Source organism: Varanus komodoensis, unplaced genomic scaffold (assembly GCF_004798865.1).
Source record: "Varanus komodoensis strain SLA01 unplaced genomic scaffold, ASM479886v1 scaffold566, whole genome shotgun sequence".
NCBI classification, from domain to species: domain Eukaryota; kingdom Metazoa; phylum Chordata; class Lepidosauria; order Squamata; family Varanidae; genus Varanus; species Varanus komodoensis.
In genome coordinates, this window is record NW_025336178.1 from 1 (window position 1) to 8,737 (window position 8,737).

General features: G+C 65.4%; 1 protein-coding gene across 1 annotated transcript in view; it reads right to left on the reverse strand.

The window, feature by feature from the left end:
* Positions 1-9: 9 nt before the first annotated feature.
* LOC123032849 (collagen alpha-1(I) chain-like) overlaps positions 10-8,737 on the reverse strand; it is a gene marked incomplete at its 3' end in the record, with an annotated part of 20,387 nt that continues 11,659 nt past the window's right edge. The window contains exons 9-15 of the mRNA XM_044449024.1: positions 8,200-8,360; positions 7,203-7,369; positions 6,671-6,776; positions 4,691-4,815; positions 1,511-1,834; positions 747-801; positions 10-216 (exon numbers count right to left, since the gene is read on the reverse strand). Of these exons, the coding sequence (XP_044304959.1) occupies positions 10-216; positions 747-801; positions 1,511-1,834; positions 4,691-4,815; positions 6,671-6,776; positions 7,203-7,369; positions 8,200-8,360 (1,145 nt within the window). The remainder of the gene's footprint in view (positions 217-746; positions 802-1,510; positions 1,835-4,690; positions 4,816-6,670; positions 6,777-7,202; positions 7,370-8,199; positions 8,361-8,737) is intronic.

Here is an 8,737-nt window from a genome sequence, read left to right on the forward strand (position 1 = left end):
CTTACCTGCCTCCGACGGCGCGTCCCGCCGGCCGCGTCCCGCGCCCGCCGCCGCCGCCGCCGAGCCGAGCGGAACCGAGCGCAGCCCCTGCGCCCGCCACGAGGCGCCTCCGCCGGCGCGCTGCGGTGTGGGCTCGGCCGCCGCCGTCGGGCTTTTATAGAGGCCGGCTCGTAGTAACGGGGGATCTCGCGGCTCATTCATAGAAAAAGCATCAACCTACACAATGACGTGGGCGTGACGTCAGCGAGAAATTTAGGAACGGGCAGAAGCTGCTATTTATATCGCCGCGTAAGGGGGGGGGGGGCAGAGCAGGAGCGACACGGGGGAGGGGGAGCGGGCCCGCGGCCGGCCGGCGCACCCGCGGGGTCTTCGCGCCCCTTCCCTCTGGCGAGCCAGTGCAAGGGAGGCTGTCCCGGCCCCACTGCCCCACCTGCGGCTCTGCGGGCAGGGGCAGCCGGGCAAGTCGCGGTCTGGGGGCGCGCAGAGTGCCGCCTGCCCCTTTCGGGACCCACATGGCAGCGCTTGCGCTCCCACTCGGCTGCAAGGGAAACTTCTGCAGGCGATGCGCCCTGTCATGCTGGCACTTAAGGCCCCGGCTTCCCATGTGCCATGCGGGAGGGGGGGGGGACTACGGGCCGTGGCCAGGGATTCTGGGCCTGAGCCTCTGGGCATGCCCAGAAGGCTGCCCTGAGGAGCGCTGCTCCTGCCCGGTCCGTTTCAGCTGGCCATGGGGGAAGGCAAAGGACCTGGCTTTCGCTGCCTGGGTGCGCGTACCCACTCGAATCTGCTGGGTGCGAGGAACTGTGGGAAGGACGCAGAGAGCCGTGCTGGACAGCTTCCCCTGCCCTGGCGCGCTGCCTCCGGCAGTGGGCAGAAGCCCATTGCCCCAGAGAGCTTCAGGAGAACCGCACGGAGCTGACGGCCTTCCTTGCCCTCTTCTTTTATCCAGCTTTTGCTACTTGGTGGTACCTGCCGTGCCCCAGGTTTCACGCAGGGGCAGGGCGGTATCGCTGGGCAGGTCACCCCCATGTCCTGGCAGGAGGGCAGCGCTGGACAGGCTGGGCAACTCGTTGTCATGCAGAAAGTGCCAATTTCCAAGTCGTCGCTCGCCACCAAGGTCACGGCCCAAGTTTTTCCCTCCCGCAGGAGCCCAGAGGGGCATCTGTGGCCTTGGCCCCCTCTTGGGGTGAGGTCAGCCAGTGGCCCGAGGCCAGGACACAGGTGGGCAGTCCCGCTCTGTGGACCCCCCCCCCCAGGACTGCTGCCCGGCTTTCCATCCCAGGGACTGTGGCCTCCTTCTGGAGCGGTTCTCCAGGCTGGAATCCGGTTGCCTCCATGGCTCTGCTTCTCGCTGGGGGAGACGGGCTGGGTGCAGGGGATGGCCCTGAAGCTCAGCCTGGCCAGGGGAGCCCACAGGAGGGGCAGCGGCCCCCGGGTGCCATGGAGCAGCTGGCTCCCCCATCCAGGTGACGCATCGTTGACATTTGGATGAGGCCAAACTGCTTCCCACCTGCGGTGGAGACAGGTGAGGCTGCGGAAGCGCCAGCGGGGCGGTGGTGGGAGGCCCGTCTGCTCAGGAGTTGGCGCTCCGTCTGCTCCGGATGGGGCCAAGCTCCCCCTCCGGGGGGCAGGACCGCTGTCTGGTGATGCTCCCGCATCCAGCCGGCCCTTGGCGAGTCCCAGCAGCCCCTGTCCCTTGGAGACCCTCCTCTGGACCCGGACATCAGGGCTCCCCCGGCAGCCCCCCGGACCCCCTGCTGCAGCGAGTGGGGCAAGGACCTTCCCTCGCAGGCTGCCCAGCTGCTGCAGGTGCGTCAAAATGCCGCCGCCAGGCCTAGAGCCAAGGGCAGGCGTGGGCCTCACCCGCCGGTGAGCCACCCGGTTCTCCCTCCTTGCCGAGCTCGATTCCAGGCCTGCGCGGGGGACGCAGTGGCTCCCACCCGAGCGGCCTGGCCCAGCCCCGGCTGTGTCCCATACTCGGCCCCCGAGGCCTTTCCTCTGTTCTCCCAGGCTTCTTAAAACCCCGCAATCAAACCGAGGTCAGTTGCGTGTGTGGTGCGTTAAGAGTTGGTCTCTTCTGCTGGTGATGCCAGCGGTGCTGCGTTCATTTGTTCAGCCGCTCGTCTAAAAAAAATATATCCCGCTTTCTCTTGAAACATCCGAGGCAGTTTAAAAGTGCCCCCCCTGCCCGCACCACATCAACAGACTTTTTGTTGGGATTTTATTGCGAACCAGCAGGAATTGCCTATCTGAAGGCCTCTTCACAAATATACGTATCAAGCGTCACATCAAACGGTGGCTCCCCACGCTGGTGCTGAGCCCTTCCCGAGGGTGCTTGCGGTCCTCTGTGCTCCAAGCGCAGCCCGTGCCTTTCTCTGGGTGATCTGCAGCTGTGCTGTGGGGAGAGAGGGGACAAAATGCCCCCTCCCCACCCAAGTTGTGATTGTGCAACTTCGGTTCTCTTTCCCCCAAACCCCAGAAGGGAACACCTCGTTCCCTTGAACCGTGGGACTCAACCTGGAATGGCAGGTCTCAGCCTGTTGCTGGGTTCCCACGGCATGACGGGTTGGGGGTGTGGGTTGATTGTCAGCTGCCCCTGGGCTGTGGGTTGTGTGGATGCAGCCACCCTAACAAACCATGGCTTTTTAACCATGTGCGGCCCACGAAGAACCTGTGTTGGGTGGTGACCTGTCTGTTATTCCTGGCTAAGGAGCCGTGCTGGTTCCCACGACACAGCCATGGCGTGACACATCACCGGCCGGGCCACGACTCATTCGTGGCCCGTCTTCTGGCTTGTTCCACTGTGTGACAAGAGAGAATGACAAACGTGACCCTGAATGGTGACACCATCTCTGGGGACGCACTAAGTGCGTTTTCAGGGCCAGGAAGGCAAGGTGGCCAGTCTTCGCTTAGGGTGGGATGGGCATCCTCTTCGGTGGAGTCCTCCTGGTGGGGTCCTCGAGCGTGAGGGGGGGCTGCTGTGATTGGCGTGGCGACGCCCCTTCGTGCTTCACAGGGCCCTGCCGCTCCTCTGCACCCCCCACCGCTCGGCTCCCGCCTTCCTCTCTCTGCTGAGCGCCTCTCCAAACTTTCTCTGTTCCTGTTAGGTTCTGAAGTGCTTTGCTAGCTGCATTATGTGGGTGGCGATTCCCATTATCTCCCAGAGAAATGGAAATTCAGAGGCAGGGGGAGAAGGCGCTGACAGGAAGCCCGGCTGCCTTTGTCATACCCAGCGGCCCTTCGGGGAAGGGACTTGCTCCCCTTTAAGGACCCCGAGCTGGAGCTGGGCCGGGACACTTCCAACCGAGGGCACCCAGACTGACCCGTCGATTCACCCCCGCCACACCCCCTGCCCTGGGGCTGATGCGGCAGACGAGGAAAGGCTGCTCCCTCCGGGCCCTGCACCCCCGATTCCTCTCTGCTCCTCCTACGCAGGGACAACCTGTGGCCCCCCATGGCCGCCTTTTCCTGCTGCCGGGAGGAGCGGAAGCAGCGTGCCGGTCGCTTGCCGGGTGCTCTCGCGGAAGACGGCTGCCCTGGAGCCCCTCCGCCGGGCTTCCCATGGTGCACGCCTCATCAGCCGCGTGTGCCGGCACCTGGCCGAGTGCTGTCTGTTCACAGGGTCCCTTAAGGCACAAGCATCTTGCCTACTACCTCTGGAAGGGGGGGGGGGGGAGGATTTCACCAGCCCTGCTGAAGACTCCTCCCATGAAGTCCCCTTCCCCAGCTGTCCCCGGCAGCAGCCCTTCCAGCTGGATGCCCGGTGCGGCATGAGAAGGGAATTGAGACTTCTGAAAATGGCTTCTCTTTCCTCTTCCCTCCCCGTGCCTTTTCCTTGTCTGTCAAGACCTTTTCAGCCTGAAGAGCTCTGGGAAAGAACTTAATTGTTCCTAAGCTGTTCTGGGATCATTTTTGCCTGAAAAGTTGAATAAACAATTCAACTGAATAAAAATTTATTTTTCCTGCCGTGTTGGAGCAAGGGGCCTGCAAAACGGCCGGTCACAGACCTGTGAGCTGTTGAGAGATGGAAGAGAAATCAGCCAGAGGAGAATGTGTGTCGGGGAGAAAGAGGCAGGGAAGCCCCCCCTTCCCTCGCGCGAGCCGTGGGCCCCAACTCAACAGCCGCACACACAACACTTGGCGTGTCTAATTATAGCAAATCAAAGGTAAAACTTTATTAAGTTTCAGGGTAAAGAACACTTACGTAAGAGAAGTGGAACAGCCAGACAAAGCCCCCTGCCCTTGTGTACTTGTGTGGGGTTGTTGCTGTGGTCGGTGTGTAAACAGTATGAGGGAGCTCAGCCCAGGCAAGGCCACCAAGGCTGGGAGCAATGGAAGCGGTAGTCCAGCCCTCCAAGCCGAGGGAGCTGAACCCCCGCCCCCCGTGCTGTGGGGGGGGACAGACTCTCCCCTCGCCCCCGCCCATTGCGGCATTCCGGCTCTTTCTCTTCCTTTGCAACTGGGGAGGTGTGACTCTGGGGACTCAGAACGGGGCCCTTACAGGGGCAAAGCAGCCCTTCTGGGCCAGAGCCGTGCTCCCTCTTCCTGGGGGCAAGTGCCCCCCAGCCCCCCCCCCCCAGCCCAGGGCCTTTCCGGGGCTGGCGTGTTCGCAGGCCTGGCTCTTGTCCTCCCGCTTCAGCATCCAGAAGCACAGCCGGGGATCGTCTCGCAGCGTTCCCACCAGTCTGACCAGTGCAGCCCAGTCAAGCCAGCACCTGTGCTGTCGAAGGGACTGGGCCCTTTGGCCAGCTTGGGTGGAGGCAGGAAGGCGCTGACGCAGCCTGGGTTTTCTGCCCTTCCGGGCCGGTTCCTCAGCTGTGTGTGGGGTAGAGGAGAGATGGGGAGGCAGGAAGTGGGGAGCTTCGCTTTTCTCTCTTCCTCGTGTTCCTCCGCCGCTCCTGCTGGGAGAAATATTCCACTTTTGGCCCTGCCTGGTGGCCCCCGCAAAGGGCTGCAGCACCGTGGCCCAGCAAGCCGCTGCTGGGGTGAACAGGCGGCCAGGCCCGGCCCGGCCCGGCCTTCCCCAGCTCAAGCGCCAGAAGAGCCGTGTTCGGGGCCGAGGGTCCCCATGCCCCTCCGCAGGAAGCAGCTGCCTGGAAGCGGCCAGGCACAAACACCGCAGCACTCTGTACCCATGCTCCCCAGCAGCCGGTGCACATGGGCGCCCGGGCATGGATCCTGGAGGGCTGTCGGGACCAGGAGCCATGGGCAGCTTCCTGGCCCTCGACTTGCCCCGTCCCTTTAAGGGTCATCTCCGTGCCTCGCCTGCGCCCCCCACACCGCACGGGAAGGGGGCCCGGGGGGGGGGGAATGGCTTTAGGCGCTGAAATCAGTTCCAGACGGTGCCTTGCAGAGGCCGGACTCTGGCCTCTCTCCACGCCGGTCCCACCCTGCTCAGCCTTCCACAGAGCAGCCTTCGCCTCCTCTGACCGGGGATGATGGGCACTCTTCCCCGACTCATGGGGCCGGCGCCACGGTGGAGCAGGGATGCTGCGGCACGCTTGTTGACGCCGGAGCCGCTTCCCGACGTTTCCCTCCCCCGCCCCGTCCTGTTTGCCTTGGACGCCCCCCCCCCTCGTGGGCCAGAAAGGCATCATAGTGGTCGCCATGGCAACGCGGGATGCAGGGTGCTGTCGCTCCTCCGAGGCTGGCGGGCCTGGCGGGGCTGGCATGGGGGGGATGTCCGTCTTGCTTGGGTGCTGGCAACCTATGGCTGGGAGGCGCGGGCGGGGGGGCTCGCAGCGCTGGTCTCTCGGTCCGAATTCCTGCTGCAAGCGCCCCCCCCTCCGCGTCCCCGGAACCGCGGAGGTCGAGGCGGCCCCCTCCACGCACCGGAACTGCTGCAGCGCAGGAGAAAAACACTTGAATGGAGGAATGAGGGGATGAATGGGGTGGGGGAGCGAGCGGGGGAGGGGACGCGGCTCCGGCTCTTCACGCGCCCCTCGCCCGCGGCTGCCCCCCCCCCCCAGGAAGCCGCCCCCGCCGAGCGAGGCTCCGGGCTCCTCTCCAGCCCCCGCGCTGCCCCTCTCGCTGCCCCGCAACGCGCTTCCCTCCCGCGGTGGGTGCGTGTGAACGCCCAGACCAGGTCGAGCCCCGAGCAGCGGGGGGGGGGGGGTCTGAGGCGGCAGGCGGTGCCTGGGCATGGACAGAGAGCCGTTCCTCGCCGCAGGAAGGGGAGCGGGGCGGGCGGCTTCCTCCTTGGTTTATTGATCATAAGCACCCCGTTCCCGCACTGCGGGGCTCAAGGGGCTGCATGCGGTTCCCAGGCGCCCCCCCCCCAAGCGCAGGCCAGCCCCAGAGCTGCCCCCTGACGGCTCCCCACTGGCACCCCGGCTTCGTTTCCTTGCCTTACCCCCCTCCAGCACAAGTCCGGGCAGAGGCGCGCTCCCGGGCCTTCCTGGGGAGGCGGAAATGCAGCAAAAAGGGCCAGTCCAGCCTTCAGCCAGCCCGCGCCCGCCAGACTTGGCGCCCCCCCCCCCCAGCGCATCTGGGGCGCCAAGCTGGCCCCAGACCGGCCCGCGCGTCCCAGGGGCACGATGCCAGCCTGCTGGCGAGGGCCCCGGGGCGGCCCGACCTCCCGCGGCGCACCTGCCCTTTCCACACCGCAGCCGAGCGCCCCTGCGACTCGCCCGTCCGCAAGCCGCTAGTCCTCACGGTGACCGGGACTCACTGGCGGGACGCAGCGCCAGCCCCTGCTGCACCAGGCCCGCTGCGGTGCCAGCCCCAGGCTCCGGGGCGCGGGGAGGGGGCGCGCGAAAGGCTCGGAGTTCTTGCCCCTGCAAGGGGCGGGGGGGGGGGCAAACCGCATGAGGAGCCCCGCCCGGGGTCTTCTCTTGCACTGGGGGTGCAATTCCCGCGCACATTATAAGCTGTTACAAAACCGAAATGCCGCAAAAGATGGGATTCAATACAATGCTGAAAATAACCGAATATAGGACAATAGATGCATTCTTGCTGCCCGGGAGCAGCTCTTCTCTCTCGCGCCCGCCGTCTTCTGGGGGGGGGGGTCTTGCAGGCTCCCACGAACTGCAGACAGCAAGCCCCGCCCTGTCTGGATCCTGGCACTCCTCCCATTTTCTCCGCAGAGCCTTGAGGACTAGCAGCTTGCTGTTTCAAAACCTGGGGTGACAAGAGAGGCGCGCCCAGGAACGCGGCCTGTCTGGACACACACTCGGCCTCCCACGGAGGTAGCCTTGGCCCACCTGATGCCCTTCGGATGGGCTGGGCGCTGGGAGTTGTAGTCCAACCCGTCAGGAAGGCGCCAGGTGGGCGAAGGCTGCCCCAAACCCTTGAGCAGCCAGGAGGAGGCCGCGTTACAGCCCGTCCCCTGGACGGGAGCCTTCGCCATGCGGCGCCCGAGTCCGTCTGACTGCGGAAGAGGAGCGACTCCTTCCGAGCAGACAGGTACGGGGGCTCAGGCCTGCCTGGTCCCTGCCCCGCTTGGGACGCCTGGGAAGCCCAGGCTCCGGAGAGCAAATAAAACTCCGCACATGCTCAGGAGAGGCCTTGCCTTGCCACACACGACCCAGAGACGCAGGCAGCCCGCGGCCCCGGCAGCGCTCCGGGATGCGGGGGGCTTGCCGGGCTCGCACCCCCCGGAGGGAACGGGCCGGGGGCTCGGCCCCCCCCCCGCCCGGCGCTGCCTCCGTCACGGGGCGGCGTCAGCAGTGGCCTCCCGGGCACCGGCGGCGGCGGACCGGTGCTGCCACCCTGTGGCCACAGGAAGGTACTGCAGGCCGGGCTGGCTTGACGCAGACACGCGTCTGTCGCCCGTCACGCCCGCAGCGCCGGCGCCCGACGAGGGGCGGGCGGGCGGCCGGGCGCGCCCTGCGCAGACACGTGTGCGCCGCTCCGACCCAGGCTGCGGAAGAGCCCGTGAAGACCCCCGGCGGCTGCAATCGGCGGCCATGAGACGGGAAGGCGCGTTCATCACCTGCTCAGGAAACACCCTTCCTTTCGCGTCTCGCCCCCTCCCATTTTTATCCGCACAACGACCCTGTGAGGTAGGCTGGGCTGAGAGTCTGTGAATAGCCCCAGTCACCCGCCCGGCTCCGTGGCTGGCGGGGACTCGAACTCACTGCACAGGGAAGAGGGCCAGAAAGAACTTTCCAAGGAGGCAACTCCAGGACCCATCAGTCTGGAAGAGCGGCCTGGTGCTGCATGGGTGGGTGGAGGGTCTCGCTCTCCCCCATAATGCACCCAGGACTGCAGGCTGACGAGTCTCCCAGTCCTGGCTCCTGCAGCAGCCGCCTCTGCCGGCCGCATCCAAGGCCGTCCCCGTGGCAACGCCATCCCTGGAGATGCCCGGTCCTCAAAGCCTCCAGGTGCCACCTGCTCCTTCTCCGGAAATCCAGATAATCCTGGAAGAAAAAGCCTGCTTACAGCTGCCTTGCGGCTACAAAACCAACCTTGCTCCGCTTGCTCACAAGGAAGCCGAATCCTGAGCGAGGTTAGGGCTTCCCACTGCTCTTCCTTTAAGAGGGAATTGTCAGCTGGACTGGGAGGCGGCTGGGGGCTCACCGTGTCAGTGGGGGACCAGTGGGGTCCCCCCCAGCGGAAGAGGCAAGTGAGTCACCTGGCGACTGAGCGGACCGATCCCATCATCCGGTGCCACGGAGGAAAGTGCCTGCGCAGTGGAGTCGCTTTTCCGCACAGCTCATCCTTTCTGCTGACTCTAAACACATTCCAAGCATCAGAATCGCTCCAGGACACCTCCTTTTTCTAACCCTAACCCTAA